Genomic DNA, 22233 nt, shown 5'->3' on the forward strand with positions numbered 1-22233 from the left:
TATTGGCAGCCTTGACAACAGAGACTACAGTGACACTTGACCTCACATGCTGAATGAGAGGAGATTGAGATAGGGATGGAGGGATAGAACAAACTGATAACCACTCATCATCGTGATCATAACTCATTGTCAATATCCACAGCTGAGAACCATGGGTACACACACAATCACAACTGCATTGGTGCACACACACGGTGCTCACATCTGAGTTTTGACGAGGAAAATGTTGAAGTTTTAGTGGTAAACTGTACAGTTAGGCGGTTTCCTCTAGCTAGCCTACTATCAGGAAATGAAACGGCATGTCTCTCCAGTAGAAACATGCTCTATATACTTTAGAGTTTAGCTGGTTAACTTTCAGACCATCGACAGACACATTCATTGTGGGTGTCAAAATACAACACTTTTTAATTTGTCACATTGAAAATAAAAATCATTACAATATTACAAAGGGCAACCAGTTGCAAATCATTGGCAATTTTCTTATCATTTGAAAAACTAAAATAATCAAATCAATAATACTAATTTGGACCTACTGTTTATGTACCATCCTACCTCTCCCGTTTAGTAAATTTCTCTGACAAACGAATGGTGCAACATGTCTTCAGGGAGATACCATAACCATTTTCACATTGAGAAAAAGGACCTGGGATATTCATAGAAAATATTTAATAAACCACTTGAGTTTAGACTTCCAGAAAGCAGGATCAATGACTTAGCCAGCTAACAGTCCCCAAAAAAATCATCACGGTATAATTGACTTGACAACCAACAACAACCCATATTCAAGTTTAACTTTCTAAATATAAAATAAAGATATATTTAACTGCATATCAAAGTTAGCTGGCTAACTTAACAATCCTGCTTTCTGGAACACCCCACTAGTTTGCATGAAGAGTTACTCCAAATACACCCCAATGGAATGACCCAACACTGTGGTGTTGCTGTACACTGTGGTGTTGTGTATCTCTAGAAGAACTGGACACAGGGGAGAGTACAAACTAACCCAAGAGCAGCTACTAACTGTAATCCTACCAGTAAACTATGAGCCATGACAACTGACCGCTTGGAAAATGAAGTCTGTATTAATTAAAACGGTGAGTAGGGGAATAGGTTGACTTAACCAGAGTCATATATACCTCTAAGGTCACATCCCAAACGGAACCCTATTCCCTAAATTGTGCACTATTTTCCACCCGAGCTGGTCAAAAGTAGTGCCCTACATAGGGAATGGGGTGCCATTTGATGCGTAACCTATATAGGGCTCTGGACTGAACTATGGCTACGCCAGACAGTCTCGGTGGACGCCAGGTCACTAGTGTGGGAGATGTGCGGTGAGGTAAAGGTCAGAGGCTGCTTACCAGGCTGACTACATTTGCAGGCATCTGCCAGATCTCACAACGTCTGGATAGTTGGTTCACATATCAGCTAACCACACGACATAGCAATATGATGCCCAACTGCAGTTGATGATGTGGCACGCAACTATTGGTTGATGCAATGCAACGTCTGCAATGTAGTCAGCCTGGAACAGGATCATTATCTTGGGCTGAAGACTGGCAGTGATTGGTGAGAAACAGACGAGAGCCACCGCTAAATCAGCTTCCTGTTCCAACGTGAGGTCTTCTGCCCCGGTGAGCCTGGGCTACTGATTGGCTGCTTCACAAGCGTCTATCCAATCACTGTACACGTCCACAGGCTCTGACAGATCTTAGAGAGTAAGGTAAGAACATGTAACTTATATACATACACTCATCCTAGAAGATGTTAGCAACAGGAGATTGGAGTAAATGTGACTGCATGCAACTGTCTAGTCATTGGTGTATTTACATTTTAGCCATTTATCAGATGCTATTATCCAGAGCAACTGTCTAGTCATTAACTGTGCTGTTAGCATTCCTGATGTTAAAATACCTATAAAACAATATTATCATAATAGCCAATCCCATTGGAATTAGTCATTACATCCTTAGGAAATTACAATTGCTGCAGCCTTATTGATTATGTATCAACTAGTACGGTTACATGCACACAATAATGCGATTATTGTGGATAGTCAGATTGATATAATAGTTTGATTAAAAACTGCCTATATGCCCACACATCTTGTCTCAAGAAAATTTCAAATGTTTAATACCCTCAAACACCGAGTTAGGCATACCTCATTTCAAAGTAGGCCATTGTCACCGTCACTCGTGAATGGTAATTCTTCACATTTTACTGGTGAAATCAGTTTCATGGGAATTTAGATCTTCTGGAATAACTGTTTTGACCAAATGAAAGCAGATGGGGTTAAACTATTAACATTTCTTGTAGGCTTATTTTGTATGAAAGCGCTGCCTGCGGCGCGCACGCTGTTGAGGCTTGGTAAAGAAATATGACTATTCAGCTTCAGATAAGAAATGACAGGTGTTTCTGGTGTAACATTATAGGCCTGGTAAAGTAGCTTATATGCCATTATATCCAGATCTGCTATGTAAAATACAAATTACACATTGCGATCTTGCGAGACATTGATTTAGCTTTGATCTAACTTTACTAAACGAGCACCATTGTGAGAAGTGATAATCTTCTATTTGTAATAAGTGATGAGGACTATTAGTTGTAGGCTACATCTTGAGGAGTTATTTTGAGCGCCCTTTGAATCTTGGTGCTGAAAGGACAGCAGTGGTCCCCGTATCGTTCTGGGTTCCACTGAGCAATGGGTTCCACAGAGTTATATGGCCATCGTGGCGGACACGCTGTGAATGTGGATCCTAGCTCTCGTTGGTGTCGTGGTAAAGGTCCATGCGGTGGATCAGTTTGTCTGCATACGCAATAGAGGTGGTACGTTTCTGTAAGCCAAGCAGTCAGTAGGTCAAGTTCAAATGCATTGTACAAGACCTCACACTCAATGTCAACAAAACAAAGGAGATGATCGTGGACTTCAGGAAACAGTAGAGGGAGCACCCCCCTATCCACATCGACGGGACAGTAGTGGAGAGGGTAGTAAGTTTTAAGTTCCTCGGCATACACATCACGGACAAACTGAATTGGTCCACCCACACAGACAGCGTGGTGAAGAAGGCGCAGCAGCGCCTCTTCAACCTCAGGAGGCAGAAGAAATTCGGCTTGTCACCAAAAACACTCAGAACCTTTTACAGATTAACAATCGAGAGCATCCTGTCGGGCTGCATCCTGTCGTGCTGTTGCCGTACGTCTGCCCACAACCGTAAGGCTCTCCAGAGGGTAGTGAGGTCTGCACAACGCATCACCGGGGGAAAACTACCTGCCCTCCAGGACACCTACACCACCCGATGTCACAGGAAGGCCAAAAAGATCATCAAGGACAACAACCACCCGAGCTACTGCCTGTTCACCCTGCTACCAACCAGAAGGCGAGGTCAGTACAGGTGCATCAAAGCAGGGACCGAGAGACTGAAAAACAGCTTCTATCTCAAGGCCATCATACTTAAACAACCATCACTAACATTAAGTAGCTGCTGCCAACATACTGACTCAAATCTCTAGCCACTTTAAAAATTAAATGTATCACTAGCCACTTTAAATAATGTTTACATACCCTACATTACTCATCTCATATGTATATGCTGTACTCTATACCATCTACTACATCTTGCCTATGCCGTTCGGCCATCGTTCATCCATATATTTTTATGGACATATTCATTCCTTTACACTTGTGTGTATAAGGTAGTTGTTGTGAAATTGTTAGATTACTTGTTAGATATTACTGCATGGTCGGAACTAGAAGCACAAGCATTTCGCTACACTCGCATTAACATCTGCTAAACATGTGTATGTTACAAATAACATTTGATTTGATTAGACTGTTTTTGAGGAGAGCCGTTTTAACAAACCCTGGTGGAGGTTTCTGGTCTTGTTACGTTGGATTTGGCTCAGTGGTCACGCCTCCGACCGACGAGCCTACACACACACGCCTACAGTTCATGCTTCTTGCCACCGCCATAGAGAAAAACAATACAGGAATACCACCATTTAGGCTACCTACCTATAGTCTGCTACAGACTACATATTGATTTAGTTTGTCATTCTATCGTTTATGGGATTTGTGGTCATTCTAAATCAATTATATTTAGGCCTATCAGAATTAATTTGACCATGCAGCCCCGTGTTCTCAATTTGAAAAATGCGAGGGAGAGCCGCAACAAATTATTAACATACTAACTCTAAATAAATAAATGATTGTTGTATTATTACTTAGAATTAAAATTATGGAACAAAAGATGCCTTATTAGGCTATGCAACCATTCTACAGTGCCTTGGAATTCCCATTTAGAAACATGAGTTTGGCTGGTCTTTGGTTTGAGGATCATGCGGTGAGCTATGCACGCCTAGTCTGTTAATTTAATTTATACTCCCATGCCCTAATCATACACACATCTATTTTGTAACAATATCATGGAATAAAATAGAATATATTTGAAAATGATAGTTTCCCACATGAAAATAGTTTAGAAATGCATACCGGCCATACTTCCGTGGTGACCAGGAATCATTGTGCTGAATATCTACAGTTGATTGGAACAGTGATAAAGTCGTCAAACTTAAACTATCCTTTTTTTAACAGCCTGTATAGAAATCAAAACGTCTCCGGTGCAGCAGCGTGCGCTCAGGTGTCGTCCTGCTCTGTTGTGGTATTAACTAAAGGCTCTGATCGTCTCCAGTGATGTAGAATTTCATGAAATGTTTATAAAAGCCAATTTTGTCTCGTACCAAAATAAGAGATTCATGTAGTGCTGGTATTATAATGGATATCACCTCCTTGTCCGTGGAGGTCTGTGAATCCACAACCGTCGGCCTACTTTGTCATGTAATGCTTCCAAATTGAAGAACAGTTTTTATTAAAACTGCATATGGGGAGGCAGGTAGCCTAGTGGTTAGAGCGTTGGACTAGTAACCGAAAGGTTGCAAGATCGAATCCCTGAGCTGACAAGGTAAAAATCTGTCGTTCTGCCCCTGAACAAGGCAGTTAACCCGCTGTTCCTAGGCCGTCATTGAAAATAAGAATTTGCTCTTAACTGACTATAACATGCTGACCACACCGCTCACATCGCAAAATAAAGTTACACATACATGTTATTCAATCATTGCACCCACGCTGCTCGAGAGTCTGCATGGCCGTACGCTAAAATAGAAATTGGTTCTATTTGCGCTGCAACTCGGGCCTCTCCCATCTCCTCATAAGTTTTTAGGAGTATATACCCACATGGGTGATTGAAAGATGAACTTATGTCCCCATTCCAGTCGGTTGTAGTAATACCCACATGGGTGATTGAAAGATGAACTTATGTCCCCATTCCAGTCGGTTGTAGTAATACTGTAAAGTTGGTTGCCAACCACAAAATAAAATCCAAAGAAAAAGAAGCCTGAAGGAAGGAGGAGAGGTTACGAGAAACTAATTTACCATTTTATCTGTGGATGAGTTGTCGAGGTAGAGAACCTTAAGCATTTCAAGTAATATAACAACCCAATGTTAATATCCCAGGACAAATTAGCTAGCAACAGCAAGCTAGCTAGCTAAATTGACATAAATGTTTAATGCTTTTTGACCTGTCCCCAAATTAATAGAATTGCTTCAGAGTTTGTTTTGATACTTCAACCTGCGTGTCCTGATCACTTGGGTGAACAAAATCAACCTGCGTGTCCTGATCACTTGGGTGAACAAAATCAACCTGCGTGTCCTGATCACTTGGGTGAACAAAATCAACCTGCATGTCCTGATCACTTGGGTGAACAAAATCAACCTGCGTGTCCTGATCACTTGGGTGAACAAAATCAACCTGCGTGATGGCGCATGCGTGCGGTTTGGTCAGCATGTAAAGCTCTGGTCTGTCCTAGGAGTGAGGGTAAACAGTAGGCATGTTCTCTGCTATCCATGTTTTCATTATTCTTTCAGTATAGGGCTCACTTGTCTCTTATTTTTTCCCCCCACGCATTCAGGGAGGGTCGGGTAAACAAATATATTTTACCAAAGGGAGGGCCATCCATTTTCATGTCAGAGATCCAATTTCTCCATGTATCCCTCATTATAAATCATCTACAATCCCTAAAACGCACACATTCAGTTGTACCGAACTCACTTCACTCGCACTAAAGAGGGAGGCTCGCTTGGCTGGTGTTAGCATATGCGCAAATAAAATACACCCCTGAAACGCAGATTACGGTGTTTACACGTCCTAATAATTAGAAAGATTGCCCAGAAAACCAGTTGTTTTAATCTGTGTACGCTTACTTCAATTTTGACTTTACGCAGATTAAGTTGTTTATATGACTATTGCATAATCTGCCATAATCAGTTTAATATCAAATTATTAGTGTGCATGTAAACATACTCAATGTGATTATAATAACAATAGCTGTTGTGTTTGAGTTCAATAGACTTCAAAGGATACAGGTAATGGGGGTTTGGAACTCCTCCAGGCAAACTGTGCATGATATTATCCCAGTATTTCTGGTCCTTTCCCTGTTGGCAATACAAGAAAATGAAAAGTTAAAACAAAGTATTAATAAATAGTTGCATCATTAAAATGTCAGAGTTACAGCCTGTAGTGCACTACCTCCTAGAGAACTACACTAACATATATAACATTACACACAAGTATGTGGACACCCCTTCAAATTAGTAGATTTGGCTATAAAATCGAGCACGTGCCATGCAATCTCCATAGACAAACATTGACAGTAGAATGGCCTTACTGAAGAGCTCAGTGACTTTAAAGATGGCATCGTCATAGGATTCCACCTTTCCAACAAGTCAGTTAGTCCAAATTCTGCCCTACTAGAGCTGCCCCAGTCAACTGTAAGTGCTGTTAATGTGAAGTGGAAACATCTAGGAGCAACAACAGCTCTGCCACAAAGTGGTAGGTCACACAAGTTCACAGAACGGGACGGCCGAGTGCTGAAGTGGTAAAAATAGTCTGTCCTCGGTTGCAACACTCACTACCGAACTGCCTCTTGAAGCAACATCAGCACAAGAACTGTTCGTCGGGAGCTTCATGAAATGGGTTTCCATGGCCGAGCAGCCACACATAAGCCTAAGATCACCATGTGCAATGCCAAGTGTCGGCTGCAGTAGTGTAAAGCTTGCCGTAATTGGACTCTGGAGCAGTGGAAACACGTTCTCTGTAGTGATGAATCATGCTTCACCATCTGGCAGTCCAACAGACTAATCTGGGTTTGGCGGATACCAGGAGAACGCTACCTGCCTAATGCATAGTGCCAACTGTAAAGTTTGGTGGAGGATGAATAATAGTCTGGGGCTGTTTTTCCTGGTTTGTGCTAGGCCCCTTAGTTCCAGAGAAGGGAAATCTTAATGCTACAGAATACAATGACATTCTAGACGATTCTGTGCTTCCAACTGTGTGGCAACAGTTTAGGGAAGGCCCTTTCCTGTTTCAGCATGACAACGCCCCTGTGCACAAAGTGAGGTCCATACAGAAATGGTTTGTCGAGATCGGTGTGGATGAACTTGACTGGCCTGCACAAAGCCCTGACCTGAACCCCATCGAACACCTTTGGGATGATTTGGAAAGCCGAATGCAAGCCAGGCCCCAGAGCAATGTTCCAACATCTAGTGGAAAGCCTTTTCAAAAGAGTGGAGGCTGTTGTAGCAGAAACGGAGTGGACCAACTCCATATTTATGCCCATTGATTTTGTAATGTGACATTCGACAAGCAGGTGTCCACATACGTATGGTCACGTAGTGTACTTTTGCCCAGGGTACATAGGGTTCTGGTTAAAGTACGTATGGAATAGGGTGCCATTTGGTAGGTAACGTCTGTGTACGCCATCCTTGATGAAGTAAAACATTTAAAACATTGAATAATGAAGTAAGCTTTATGCAACATATTCTTGAGTGCTAACCCATTACACCTCTTCCTTTGTCTGAATTTGAAGATTTTACGCACCAGCCAAACTTTTGGAAGAGCGTGATGGTTCTCTTTTAAATTTGCCATTTGGGAGATAGCCATACTGTACTTTCACCCCCCCCCCCTTTTTTAGGGAACAGATCAGCTTTAATATTGCAGCTTCCATCAATGTATACACATATACGTGTGTGTGTGTGTGTGTGTGTGTGTGTGTGTGTGTGTGTGTGTGTGTGTGTGTGTGTGTATATATATATATATATATATATATATATATATATATATATATATACACACAGTACTAGAGGTCGACCGATTAGTAGGTATGGCCGATTAATTAGGGCCGATTTCAAGTTTTCATAACAAAAATGGGTAATCGGCATTTTTGGACGACGATTATGGCCGATTACATTGCATTCCACGAGGAAACATGGCAGGCTGACCACCTGTTACGCGAGTACAGCAAGTAGCCACGGTAAGTTGCTAGCTAGCATTAAACTTCTTATAAAAACAATCAATCTTCACATAATCACTAGTTAACCTAGTAATATCATCAACCATATGTAGTTAACTAGCTTGTCCTGCGTTGCATATAATCAACGCGGTGCCTGTTAATTTATCATCGATTCACAGCCTGCTTCGCCAAACGGTGGATGATTTAACAAAAGCACACTCACGAAAGAAGCACAATCATTGCACTAATGTAACTAACCATAAACATCAATGCCTTTCTTAAAATCAATATACAAAATTATATATTTTTAAACCTGCATATTTAGTTTTTTTAACTTCAATTTAGCAGGCAATATTAAATAGGGAAATTGTGTCACTTCTCTTTCGTTCATTGCACGCAGAGTCAGGGTATATGCAACAGTTTGGGTTGCCTGGCTCGTTGCGAACTAATTTGCCAGAATTGTACATAATTATGACATAACATTGAAGGTTGTGCAATGTAACAGCAATATTTAGACTTAGGGTTGCCACCCGTTCGATAAAATACGTAACGCTTCCGTATTTCACTGAAAGAATAAATATTTTGTTTTTGAAATGAGTTTCTGGATGACCATATTAATGACCAAAGGCTCGTATTTCTGTGTTTATTATACTATAATTAAGTCTATGATTTGATATTTGATAGAGCAGTCTGACAGAGCGGTGGTAGGCAGCAGCAGGCTCGTAAGCATTCATTCAGTACTTTACTGCGTTTGGCAGCAGCTCTTAGCAATGCTTGATTCACAGCTCTGTTTATGACTTCAAGCCTTTCAACTCCTGGCAATACTAAAGTGCCTATTAGAACATCCAATAGTCAAAGATATATGAAATACAAATGGTATAGAGAGAAACAGTCGACATGTCCTATAATACACGACATTCCTATAATAACTACAACCTAAAACTTCTTAACTGGGAATATTGAACCACCAGCTTTCATAGGTTCTGAGCAAGGAACTTAAACGTTAGCTTTTTTTACATGGCACATATTGCACTTTTACTTTATTCACCAACATTATTATTATATAAACCAAATTGAGCATGTTTCATTATTTATTTAAGAGTAAATAGATTTTATTTATGCATTATAATAAGTTAAAATAAAATAAGTTCACTGTTCATTCAGTATTGTTGTAATTGTCATTTTTACAAATAAATAATCATTTAAAAAAATTATATATATATATATATATATATATATATATATATATATATATATATACACTGCTCAAAAAAATAAAGGGAACACTTAAACAACACAATGTAACTCCAAGTCAATCACACTTCTGTGATATCAAACTGTCCACTTAGGAAGCAACACTGATTGACAATAAATTTCACATGCTGTTGTGCAAATGGAATAGACAAAAGGTGTAAATTATAGGCAATTAGCAAGACACCCCCATTAAAGGAGTGGTTCTGCAGGTGGTGACCACAGACCACTTCTCAGTTCCTATGCTTCCTGGCTGATGTTTTGGTCACTTTTGAATGCTGGCGGTGCTTTCACTCTAGTGGTAGCATGAGACGGAGTCTACAACCCACACAAGTGGCTCAGGTAGTGCAGCTCATCAATGCGAGCTGTGGCAAGAAGGTTTGATGTGTCTGTCAGCGTAGCGTCCAGAACATGGAGGCGCTACCAGGAGACAGGCCAGTAAATGAGGAGACATGGAGGAGGCCGTAGGAGGGCAACAACCCAGCAGCAGGACCGCTACCTCCGCCTTAGTGCAAGGAGGTGCACTGCCAGAGCCCTGCAAAATGACCTCCAGCAGGCCACAAATGTGCATGTGTCTGCTCAAACGGTCAGAAACAGACTCCATGAGGGTGGTATGAGGGCCCGACGTCCACAGGTGGGGGTTGTGCTTACAGCCCAACACCGTGCAGGACGTTTGGCATTTGCCAGAGAACACCAAGATTGGCAAATTCGCCACTGGCGCCCTGTGCTCTTCACAGATGAAAGCAGGTTCACACTGAGCACATGTGACAGACGTGACAGAGTCTGGAGACGCCGTGGAGAACGTTCTGCTGCCTGCAACATCCTCCAGCATGACCGGTTTGGCGGTGGGTCAGTCATGGTGTGGGGTGGCATTTCTTTGGGGGGCCGCACAGCGCTCCATGTGCTCGCCAGAGGTAGCCTGACTGCCATTAGGTACCGAGATGAGATCCTCAGACCCCTTGTGAGACCATATGATGGTGCGGTTGGCCCTGGGTTCCTCCTAATGCAAGACAATGCTAGACCTCATGTGGCTGGAGTGTGTCACCAGTTCCTGCAAGAGGAAGGCATTGATGCTATGGACTGGCCCGCCCGTTCCCCAGACCTGAATCAAATTGAGCACATCTGGGACATCATGACTCGCTCCATCCACCAACGCCACGTTGCACCACAGACTGTCCAGGAGTTGGCGGATGCTTTAGTCCAGGTCTGGGTGGAGATCCCTCAGGAGACCATCCGCCACCTCATCAGGAGCATGCCCAGGCGTTGTAGGGAGGTCATACAGGCACGTGGAGGCCACACACATACAGTACTGAGCCTCATTTTTACTTGTTTTAAGGACATTACATCAAAGTTGGATCAGCCTGTAGTGTGGTTTTCCACTTTAATTTTGAGTATGACTCCAAATCCAGACCTCCATGGGTTGATAAATTTGATTTACATTGATCGTTTTTGTGTGATTTTGTTGTCAGCACATTCAACTATGTAAATAAAAAAGTATTTAATAAGAATATTTCATTCATTCAGATCTAGGATGTGTTATTTTAGTGTTCCCTTTATTTTTTGGAGCAGTGTATATTATATAACAAAATTATTATTTATTTTTTTACGGCCGATTAATCGGTATCGGCTTTTTTGGGGTCCTCCAATAATCGTTACTGAAAAATTATAATCGGTCGACCTCTACATAGTACCAGTCAAAAGTTTGGATACCTTCTCATTCCAGGGTTTTTTCTTTATTTTTCTACATTGTAGAATAATAGTGAAGACATCAAAACTATGAAGTAACACATGGAATCATGTAGTACCCAAAAAAAGTGTTTGAAAAATCTCATATATTTTGATTTGTTTTAAGTGCCAAGAGTGTGCAAAGCATGAAGGCAAAGTGTGGCTACTTTGAAGAACCTAAAATATATTTTCATTTGTTCAACACTTTTTTGGTTACCACATGATTCCATGTGTTATTTCTTAGTTTTGATGCCGTCACTATTATTCTACAATGTAGAAAATAGCAAAAATAAAGAAATGTATGCATATATAAACTCAGCAAAAAAAATAAACATCCCTTTTTCAGGACCCTGCCTTTGAAAGTTAATTCGTAAAAATCCAAATAACTTCACAGATGTTCATTGTAAAGGGTTTAAACACCGTTTCCCATGCTTGTTCAATGAACCATAAACAATTAACCATAATAAACAATGCACCTGTGGAACGGTCGTTTAGACACTAACAGCTTACAGACGGTAGGCAATTAAGGTCACCGTTATGAAAACTTAGGACACTAAAGAAGCCCTTCTACTCTGAAAAACACCAAAAGAAAGATTGCCAGGGTCCCTGCTCATTTGTATGAATGTGCCTTAGGCATGCTGCAAGGAGGCATGAGGACTGCAGATGTGGCCAGGGCAATACATTGCAATGTCCGTGAGACGCCTAAGACAGCGCTACAGGGAGACAGGATGGACAGCTGATCGTCCTCGCAGTGGCAGACCACGTGTAACAACACCCGCACAGGATCGGTACATCCGAACATCAAACCTGCGGGACAGGTACAGGATGGCAACAACAACTGCCCGAGTTACACCAGGAACGCACAATCCCTCCATCAGTGCTCAGACTGTCCGCAATAGGCTGAGAGAGGCTGGACTGAGGGCTTGTAGGCCTGTTGTAAGGCAGGTCCTCACCAGACATCACCGGCAACAATGTCGCCTTTGGGCACAAACCCACCGTCGCTGGACCAGACAGGACTGGCAAAAGTGCTCTTCAATGACGAGTCGCGGTTTTGTCTCACCACGGGTGATGGTCGGATTCGCGTTTATCGTCGAAGGAATGAGCGTTACACCGAGGCCTGTACTCTGGAGCGGGATCATTTGAGGTGGGGGGGTCCGTCATGGTCTGGGGCGGTGTGTCACAGCATCATCTGGTGCAGTCCATGAGGAGGAGATGCACTGCAGTACTTAATGCAGCTGGTGGACATATGTTTCTTTTTTTGCTGAGTTTATATACACACACACTACCATTCAACAGTTTGGGCTCACTTAGAAATGTCCGTGTTTTTGAAAGAAAAGCTAATTTTTTGTCCATTAAAATGACATCAAATTGATCATAAATACAGTGTAGACATTTATGTTGTAAATGACTATTGTAGCTGGAAACGGCAGATTTGTAAAGGAATATCTACATAGGCCCATTATTAGCAACCATCACTCCTGTGTTCCAATGGCACATTGTGTTAGCTAATCCAAGTTTATCATTTTAAAAGGCTAATTGAGCATAAGAAAATTGTTAGCACAGCTGAAAACTGATTAAAGAAGCAATAAAACGGGCCTTCTTTAGACTTGTTGATGATCTGGCGCATCAGCATTTGTGGGTTTCGATTACAGGCTCAAAACAGCCAGAAATAAAGACCTTTCTTCTGAAACTCATCAGTCTATTCTTGTTCTGAGAAATTAAGGCTATTCTATCCATATTTGCCTAGAAGGCCATTATCCCGGAGTCACCTCTTCACTGTTGACGTTGAGACTGGTGTTTTGCGGGTACTATTTAAATTAAGCTGCCAGTTGAGGACTTGTGAGGCACCTGTTTCTCAAATTAGATACTAATGTACTTGTCCTCTTGCTCAGTTGTGCACCGGGGCCTCCCACTCCTTTGTATTTTGGTTAGAGCCAGTTTGCGCTGTTCTGTGAGGGAGTAGTACACAGCGTTGTACGAGATCTTCAGTTTCTTGGCAATTTCTCGAATGGAATAGCCTGCATTTCTCAGAACAAGAATAGACTGACGAGTTTCAGAAGAAAGGTCTTTATTTCTGGCCATTTTGAGCCTGTAATCGAACCCACAAATACAGATGCTCCAGATACTCAAAAAGTCTAAAAGCCGGTTTTATTGCTTCTTTAAATCAGGACAACAGTTTTCAGCTGTAATTACTTAAGGGTTTTCTTATGACCAATAAGGCTTTTAAAATGATAAACTTGGATTAGCTAACACAATGTGCCATTGGAGTGATGGTTGCTGATAATGGGCTTCTGTACGCCTATGTAGATATTCTCTTAAAAATCTGACGTTTCCAAAAATCAGACATTAACAATGTCTACACTGTATTTCTGATCAATTTTATGTTATTTTAAATGCTTTTAAAAGAACATTTCTAAGACACCCCAAACTTTTGAACGGTAGTATATATACACTTTATATACTATACTTTGTTACTTACATTTTCACATCACATGACTTTTCGTGATTGCAGAATGGACAGGTGAATTGAGTGTCCAAATTTCCAGTAAGCTTCTTCTTTGGAGGGGGCTTTCTCTTGGACTTGCGGCGACCCATATTAGGTAGTCTTCACGTGTACCGTAACGTTAGCTAGCTAGTTGGCTACACTCTGTGGAGCAAATGTACATCAGACAAATAATGCAATTTTGTAACTGAATAGATCGCAGTCGTTCAATCAAATCAACGTTTTGTAAACTGTAAATTAACAATATAATCCCGCTAGCTAGCTAGGTGCATGTAGCTAGCTAGCTTGCTTAGCGACAACAACAACGTGTGTTGTTGTCATAAACTCAGTCAACTCTCCAACATCTCTCCTTGCCGATGGTATAGTATCATGAAACCGAATGGTTCGTTATTAATAATGGAAAGTACAACATTATATATCACCAAGCTAGCTTATATTATATAATTTCTCCATGAAACAATGTATTTGTTTAGCTACCTGTCCTAAGACCACACTCCGGCTTTTTAGTGGAGAAAGAAGCAAGCAGGGAGAACCGGAAGTTCTTCTTCTTTAAAGTTATGGCAGACTACACCTATTGGTGTAATGCCGCCACCTAATGTACGGAGTATTGAAACAAAACACAAATAATATTTTCCATTGCGTGAAGGGGGACCCGAGATAATGCAAAACACACAAAAACATCAATCCCACTCCTTCAGTCACATCACTACACAGGCTCAGGTGCCTATGAGGCCGGAGCATTCACGGACAGGATTCCTTGTAATGCCTCTGCAGAAAAGTCACTGAGTCCCCAAAAATGCTCAGGCACACTCACAAAGATGTCTATTTTCTCCTAATTCCTCTCCGTTTGTGCTGTGTAGTTGATAACCAAAGTAATAAATGCTACCACGTCCACCTTAATATGCAAAATGTCATGATCCCTCTGTTGACACGGAACATCTTGTCTCTACTACTACCATTACTTCTTCAACTTCACGCCTTCCTCTCTTCTCAATGCCTCCAGATACATTCTGGACAGCCCTTATTCTTGCCACCTCTGTCTCCTTCACCCTAACAGGACACTTCAGAAATTCGGGTGCACGTTCACCACCACAATTGTAACATTTAGGCTCAGCTGGCATAGAATACACCTCCCGTCCACATACAATTGACACATGACCAAATAATTTACATTTATCACACTGCATGGGTTTGGACATGAAGGCTCTTGCATGGAATCCCATATAACCCAAATAGACGTGAGAAGAGAGACTCTTCATAAAAAATAAACACAATAGAATGGCTGGATGGAGTGGGCTTCCGCACTCCATCTTTCAATGCGGGTCAGTCGTTGTGCACCAACCACTTGACCCAATTCTTCACGTATATCCTTTGCATTTACTTCTAGCGCCACCCCAGAGATAACACCCTTGATAGGCGCCCTGCTTCGAAGATCCACACACGACACATTCCAATCCGACATCTGTTCGATAGAAACAAACTAAAAAAATAAACCCACTTCTCGTTATTTTCATCGACGCCACCTCATCCAACGCATCCACATTTTTAATAGACTTCAAAAGGATTTCCCAGGAAACAACATCGATCCAAACCCCTTATTCCAACCAAGACTCAGAACTACATTTGGATTTACTAGGTTCCACTAACACTTTACTTCTCTTATTTCATTTTGCATTCGTCACTGTAATCAAATTATTCTCATATCCACTCGACACGCCATCTGATTCAAACAGAACATCTGTTTCCGCCATTTTTCCTCCTGAGATCGCCTTCAGAACCGGAAGTTAACATGAACAACTGTCGTCTTCTTCTTCTTTGTCTTCTTTAAGTTTTATTGGCGAATCGCAACCAACTGACACGTGCGTACACATACACCAACTGTACAGGAGTTTGAATCCTTTCACGACCTATCTATGCCACTATATTCTCTTAACTAACCCTGCATTTCTAATACAATACAATTATTCCCTACAAACCTCACTAATCCCATCATCCCCGTCCAACCTCTCTTTCTACATCATACGTTTCACTAAATAATATATGTTCAACCTCTTTAACAACTATCCCCTGATTGGTGGAAACGTTGAAAAATCCCGCGAGTTTTAAATTGATTGACAGCTCTAGAGCACTGGACGACCTTCGTCTTCGAAGTCCACTCAATTAAGTCCATCGTGAAGACAGATGCTCGACGGTGAAAAAAGTCAAGGTAGCTAAAGTGGTTTAAAATAAGAGTTAATTCTAGCACACAGCATGTATGAACTGAGAAAGTGTTCTTACAAAAATAGCGACTGCATGAAGGTAGCTCAGACTTGCAGAGATAAGATAGCTAGATGGCCCTGACTAATAAACTAATTTAGCTGGCTAACTATCTACTATATCCTCTGCACTGGGCTGCAGCAGTGGTCCATTATTTGCTAGCGATGTCATTGTCCTTATAAAACTGGTGAAAACGAGCTCCGTTCACAAGTTAATGGCTGTTTTGCATACCAACAGACCTTAACTATCATTAGCTGTCAAGACTTCACCCTAGCTAGGCTAATCCTAACCAAGAGCTGAAAGGCAGGGGGAAAGGTGGGAAGGCCTACTGTATGTAATTTACCGCTTCCATTCAACATTTTCATGACATCTTCTCCCGCTGCCCACAGATGTCAGTGGTTCAGATGGTGAAGATCTTGGGTCTGGGGGCTGTGGCCCTCACTCTCAGTGTGGAGTGGTTGGGCTGGCTCTTCTGTCGCCTCTGGCCCCGGAAAATATCCAGAGGGCCCCTGAAAGAAGTGTTCTTTTTTCCTACAGAGGTCGCCTGCACAGAGCGTCTCTTCACTCCTGACTCACCGTTGTAAGTAATAGAATGCGTTCCAAATGGCACCTTTAACCAGGGCCCTGTAGTGTCCCAGTAGTGCATACTAGTGCCCTAGGGTACCATTTGGGATGCCGGCACAGTCAACATTAACTACTCACCATCATATTCATTAATAATATATCTATCCAATGTCTCTAAGAATGTTGCTGTTTTTTGATAGCCTTTCTGTTGATTTCAGATGTTTTTCTATGGGCTAGGAATAATGATTCAATGAGTGACTACTATACAGTAGATACACCTTCCACAGTAACTCCTCTCTCTCCCTTTCCTCCCTCTTATCCTCCTCTCCTCTGTCCCCATCTTCTTCCCCTGTCCCCCATCATCTTCCCCTCCTCTTTCCCTCTCCCCTTCTTTGTCTTTCCCCATCTCCCCCCTCCTTTCCTCTCTCCCCCTAGCCCCTGCCCCTGTCCCTTACCCCACAACGTCAACACCTCCTTCACCCGTCTCCTGGGCCACATCCTGTCTGCCTCCTCCTCCTTGGACCTGTGTGTGTTCGCCTTCACCAACCTGGATCTGAGCCGGGCCGTGCTGGCCCTCCACACCAGGGGCATCCCCATCCGTATCCTCACTGACATGGACTACACCCTCATCACCGGCTCCCAGATAGGGGCCATCCGCAGAGCAGGTAGGCAGAGGCCCAATCCTAAAGCAGTTCTTAGAACCTACCACCTAGCTATGTACAATCCCCCTATGCACCTACATCACTCATCTGCAAATCAGGTTGGGCCAGGGGTTCCCAAAGTTTTTCACTCAGGCCCCCCTTCTAGCATTGGGGGACATCCCACGCGCCATGTCTATTTCTATGGGAACAAGCACTGTTCATGACACAAACTATTCACACCCCTCTTGTTGACGGAGAGAAAATGTTGCAGGTTTGTTTGTTTTCTGCAATTATATACATTTTGCATTTTCTAATGTGTATTAATGTCATATTTGAGTGACTCAAACATTACAACAAAATCTATGGGCTAAAAAAACTAGCTAAAAAAAACATTAGCTGACATGGGCTAGTTGATCTGGACATTTCTGAGTTATAAATAGCTCTCTAAGGTATGCAATGACTAACATGACATGAGGAAAACTGAGGGGAGGGGGGGGGGGTGCTAATGCAGAGTCAGAAGTCGATTGATCTTATTGATCAATCATTTCAGTCAATAAAGTTATTGTTGGAGAGTTCTAACTAGGTCCCAGAGTGGTTCCTGGTTCCTCATTATAGCCTAATCATAATTAATGTGATTTATCAAGCTGCTCTGCACTCCAACTTCTTCAGTGTAGTCAGTTACACACTGTCCATGCTCATAATGCATAGAGAGAGAGAGAGTGTGTGCATCTCAAATGGCTCCCTTATAGCGCACTACTGGTCGAAACTAGTGTAGGGCTGCAAGATATGGGCAGAAAAGCTAATTGTGAATAAAACAGTTTTTTATCCAAATACTGTGATTGCTATTTGACATGCGATATAGATCAAACTCTTGGGCGGACTGTTGGAATCATAGAAATAGAATGATTTATATTAAGAAGAAAAGTGGAAAGCAAAATGTTCTTGTTTGGAACAATCGGTTGACTTCATTTGACTTAACAGAACAGCATGCAAACTAAGTGAATCTAACAGTGAGGGGGAGGAGGAACTGCACCGCTTGAGTGGCGGGGCGGAGCTTGGTGTGTGTGGGAAGCAGCCGCAAGAGGAGACAAATCACAGGAGTAAACTATAAAAACAAACACTACACAAGGCTGAGATGCTAAAATATTGCATGCGATATGGAAATATTTCGATGTGAATTCGATGAATTGTGTAGACCTACTATATAGAGAATAGGGTGCCATTTGGAACGCATTCAGAGGGATGATAGAATATGTTGCAAGCGTGGTCTGGCCCTAGTGGGCTTGCCAGCACAAGCCCGGACGAGTCAGAAACCTGTGGAATGCACATAGAATTTAGACTGGGGAGCCCCAATGCAGCTCTGGTAAATACATTGAATAGCACATGGTTACATCTGTATAGTGGTTTCAAGTCCCGTGTGGTTAGACTACATTTGTATCATTTGAGGGGGCGCATCACAAGCAAAGTCATTTTGTATCGATTTACTTCGCCTGCGAGAACCATTAGCACAGGCAAGTCTGATTGGGCTAGCTGTATTAAAGCCTCTGCCATAGAAACCAATGGAGCATGGCTTTGTGTCTGTGGTTGCACAACTTTCACCTACACAATACAGAAAAATCACTCTAGCTCAACCTGTTAAAACTAAAGACCTATTTTACCAGAGCTACACTGAACAAAAATATAAACGCATCATGCAACAATTTAAAATATTTTACTGAGTTACAGTTCATATAAGGAAATCAGTTAACTGAAATAAATTAATTAGGCCCTAATCTATGGATTTCACATGACTGGGAAAACAGATATGTATCTGTTGCTCACAGATAACTTAAAAAAAAAAAAAAAGTAGGGGCATAGATTTCTTTTTAAACTGTCAGTATCTGGTCTGACCACCATTTGCCTCATGCAGCACGACACATCTCCTTCTCATAGAGTTGATCAGGCTGTTGATTGTGAACTGTGGAATGTTGTCCCACTCCTCTTCAATGGCTGTGCAAAGTTGCTGGGTATTAACGGGAACTGGAATGTCCTGTCGTATACGTTGATCCAGAGCATCCCAAACATGCTCAATAGGTGACACGTCTGGTGAGTATGCAGGCCATGGAAGAACTGGGAAATGTTCCGCTTCCAGGAATTGTGTACAGATCCTTGCGACATGGGGCCGTGCGTTATCATGCTGAAACATGAGGTGATGGTGGCGGATGAATGGCACGAAAATGGGCCTCAGTATATCTGTGCATTCAAATTGCCATCAATAAAATGCAATTGTGTTCGTTGTCTGTAGCTTATGACTGCCCATACCATAACCCCAGCGCCGTCATGGGGAACTCTGTTCACAATGTTGACATCAGCAAACCGCTCGCCCACACGAGCCATCAGCCTCGTACAGTTGAAACCGGGATTCATCCGTGAAGAGCACACTTCTCCAGCGTGCCAGTGGCCATCGAAGGTGAGCATTTGCCCACTGAAGTCGGTTACGACGCCGAACTGCAGTCAGGTTAAGACCCTGGTGGAGAAATGAAGAGAGAAATGAACATTACATTCTCTGGCAACAGCTCTGGTGGACATTCCTGCAGTCAGCATGCCAATTGCACGCTCCCTCAACTTGAGACATCTGTGGCAATGTGTTGTGACAAAACTGAACTGAAGTGCTCACTAGCAGGGATGTAAACAAATTTGTGCCAAACATTTTTGAGAAATAAGCATTTTGTGCCAATGAAAAATATCTAGGCTCTTTTATTACAGCTCATGAAACATGGGACCAACACTTTACATGTTGCGTTTATATTTTTGTTTAGTATACATATATTATTTCTAGCGTGGATTTGCGGGACGCTTTTAAAGGGTTAAATAGAGTGCTTGACTTGGGCAGGAGCTGAGTACTGGTACCTCAAATGTTCTTCTGCTTGAGCTCATGTTCCCCTTTATAGAATATATGTTCAAAGTATTGTGGCGCTCCTCCACCTAACAGTACCGGCACGCAAAATGAGTACCTGAACCTATTTTAGTCCAAGTCAAGCACTGGGTACACACAAATTAATCATCATGATTAAGGAACTATGAAAATAGTTCAAATAAACCCTATTTAATAAAAAAAATACAGTGGATCAGTTAGATTGAGGTCATTACTACTAAATACATTAACTGGGACATTTTAGATGTGCTGCAGAATTATATCTCCCATCAAGGTGTGGCATGATTTTTTTTTTTTAAGGTTGGGAACCACGTCCTTAGACCAACAAATGATGAATGGCGCAAGCTGTCTGTCTCTGTTTCTCTCTCTTTGGAATCTCTGTGAGGTGTGACTCCACCACAATGCACCACAACTGTGACTGTATTCATATTATAGCATGGCCCCTCTCATCCTGTGTATTCCCCTTCCATTCCCCAGGCATCTGTGTGAGGTGTGACTCCGGCGCCGTCCACATGCACCACAAGTTTGCCGTGGTGGACGGCCGGCGCCTAATCACCGGCTCCCTGAACTGGACCCTGACAGCCATCCAGAGCAACAAGGAGAACATCCTGGTCACGGAGGAACCAGACCTAGTCCTGCCCTTCATCACTGAGTTCCAGAGGCTCTGGGATGTCAATGACCCGGCTAGGAGACACCTGCCGTCCATCGCTGAGAAAACTGCTAGTTTAGTACTATAGAGAGACTGAGAGAAACATGGCTGAAATGTTTGTATGGTGCAGTAGCTAGTGGTTACTTTTGGTTTACCAACTGGTACGGTGATTGTGTCGATTATTTAAAAATATTTTCCATTTGTGAGAAACCTGCTAGTTTAGTACTATGGATAGAAAGGTGTATGTATGGTCCTTATCCGGGACAGACCTGTCCAAATACAAATTGTGTTTATATAAGTGTAGTGTGGTACATTAGGATTGGGCAGTACTGGTCAAGTACATGATGTATAATTTGGGTAGCTTGCTATCTAGTAGTTTTATATTATTTTTTTCAATCTCAGAGAAACCTGCTCATCCACATCTTATCAGAGAAACCAGCTTTCTTCGTCATGTAAATAGACTGAGAGAAACATGGCTTTTATCTGTAGTTTCCTACTTCAGTAGAAGTAATATATTTTTGACAGATCAATCACTGCTTTACACTGGTGTGGGGATGATGTAGAAATGGGTAGTTTGATATTTTGTACTTGAACGTTTTTTTGTAGTTTTACGTTGTTTACATTGAGGTATTTTGTTATTGTATGACACGATGTTGTATATATTTTAATACAAAGTAATTAGAATTCTGTTTTCATTTTTTTTATGTTATATTGGATAACTAAAAGATAGGAATTTGTTTTGTATGTTAAACGTTATATTTAAAATAGGATTTGATTACAGTATTTAGATAAAGATAGTGAGAATACTTAATGTTAACTCAGTCCATCCTATGGCTTATCATTAAGAACCAGACAACTATGCCCAGTCAGAACAATTGCACTGGGAGATAAGTGGTGCATTGCAGTCACGCAGAAGATATTTGTAATGCTTCTCAGAGCACACAGCTCCAATTAAAAACCCACATCCACTCTACTGCAATATGGCAGGCCTCCTACATCTCAATCCCCCAGAAGCTGTGTCCCAAATGACACCATATTCTCTATATAGTGCACTACTTTTGACCACACACCATAGGGCTCTGGTCAAAAGTAGTGCACTATATGAGTAGGGTGCCATTTGGCCTTGTGCCCAGGATCTGTAGCGTACTTCCATTTCTCATGCAGGAAGGAGCATTATTTATATGATCAGTCAGAGCCCTGGGTGGTACAGGCCAGTCAGCTAGACTATATCTTTCATATTTCTCTGTGTCAGCTGGACTGTACTGTATGCTCGACTGCCTTCATCACTGTGGGGGTGGGCATTCAGAAGGCTGAATGAAGAATAATGCAGCATTCAGGTGCTAGTCGGAACTTCTCAGTAATACATAAGGCCCTATTCAATCAAAACCGT

At 42.0% G+C, this 22233-nt stretch overlaps 2 protein-coding genes across 2 annotated transcripts; one reads left to right on the forward strand and one right to left on the reverse strand.

The window, feature by feature from the left end:
- Nucleotides 1–378: 378 nt before the first annotated feature.
- LOC129835709 (transcription elongation factor 1 homolog) lies at nucleotides 379–14388 on the reverse strand. The gene is made up of 4 exons (XM_055901466.1): nucleotides 14297–14388; nucleotides 13796–13963; nucleotides 6414–6484; nucleotides 379–1707 (listed from the first exon to the last, which is right to left on the reverse strand). Exons 2-4 carry the CDS (start codon nucleotides 13909–13911, stop codon nucleotides 1643–1645), a joined length of 252 nt encoding a protein of 83 aa, XP_055757441.1. The 5' UTR covers nucleotides 13912–13963; nucleotides 14297–14388; the 3' UTR covers nucleotides 379–1642.
- A 921-nt stretch (nucleotides 14389–15309) lies between these two features.
- pld6 (phospholipase D family, member 6) lies at nucleotides 15310–21528 on the forward strand. The gene is made up of 4 exons (XM_055901454.1): nucleotides 15310–16025; nucleotides 16465–16655; nucleotides 17075–17304; nucleotides 20672–21528. Exons 2-4 carry the CDS (start codon nucleotides 16465–16467, stop codon nucleotides 20929–20931), a joined length of 681 nt encoding a protein of 226 aa, XP_055757429.1. The 5' UTR covers nucleotides 15310–16025; the 3' UTR covers nucleotides 20932–21528.
- The last annotated feature ends 705 nt before the right edge of the window (nucleotides 21529–22233 follow it).

This window comes from Salvelinus fontinalis, chromosome 3 (assembly GCF_029448725.1).
Source record: "Salvelinus fontinalis isolate EN_2023a chromosome 3, ASM2944872v1, whole genome shotgun sequence".
Classification (NCBI taxonomy): Eukaryota; Metazoa; Chordata; class Actinopteri; order Salmoniformes; family Salmonidae; genus Salvelinus; species Salvelinus fontinalis.

What these genes read in the sequence shown, in the direction of transcription:
- LOC129835709 (XM_055901466.1), bottom strand. Translation starts at nt 13,911, where the DNA reads ATGGGTCGCCGCAAGTCCAAGAGAAAGCCCCCTCCAAAGAAGAAGCTT. An exon ending in AAGTCATGTGATGTGAAAAT is followed by an intron (nt 6,485 to 13,795) that starts GTAAGTAACAAA and finishes TATTGCCAACAG; the next exon opens with GGAAAGGACCAGAAATACTG. An exon ending in GTTCCAAACCCCCATTACCT is followed by an intron (nt 1,708 to 6,413) that starts GTATCCTTTGAA and finishes TTACTCTCTAAG; the next exon opens with ATCTGTCAGAGCCTGTGGAC.
- pld6 (XM_055901454.1), top strand. Translation starts at nt 16,465, where the DNA reads ATGTCAGTGGTTCAGATGGTGAAGATCTTGGGTCTGGGGGCTGTGGCC. An exon ending in TTCACTCCTGACTCACCGTT is followed by an intron (nt 16,656 to 17,074) that starts GTAAGTAATAGA and finishes CTCTCCCCCTAG; the next exon opens with CCCCTGCCCCTGTCCCTTAC. An exon ending in AGGGGCCATCCGCAGAGCAG is followed by an intron (nt 17,305 to 20,671) that starts GTAGGCAGAGGC and finishes TCCATTCCCCAG; the next exon opens with GCATCTGTGTGAGGTGTGAC.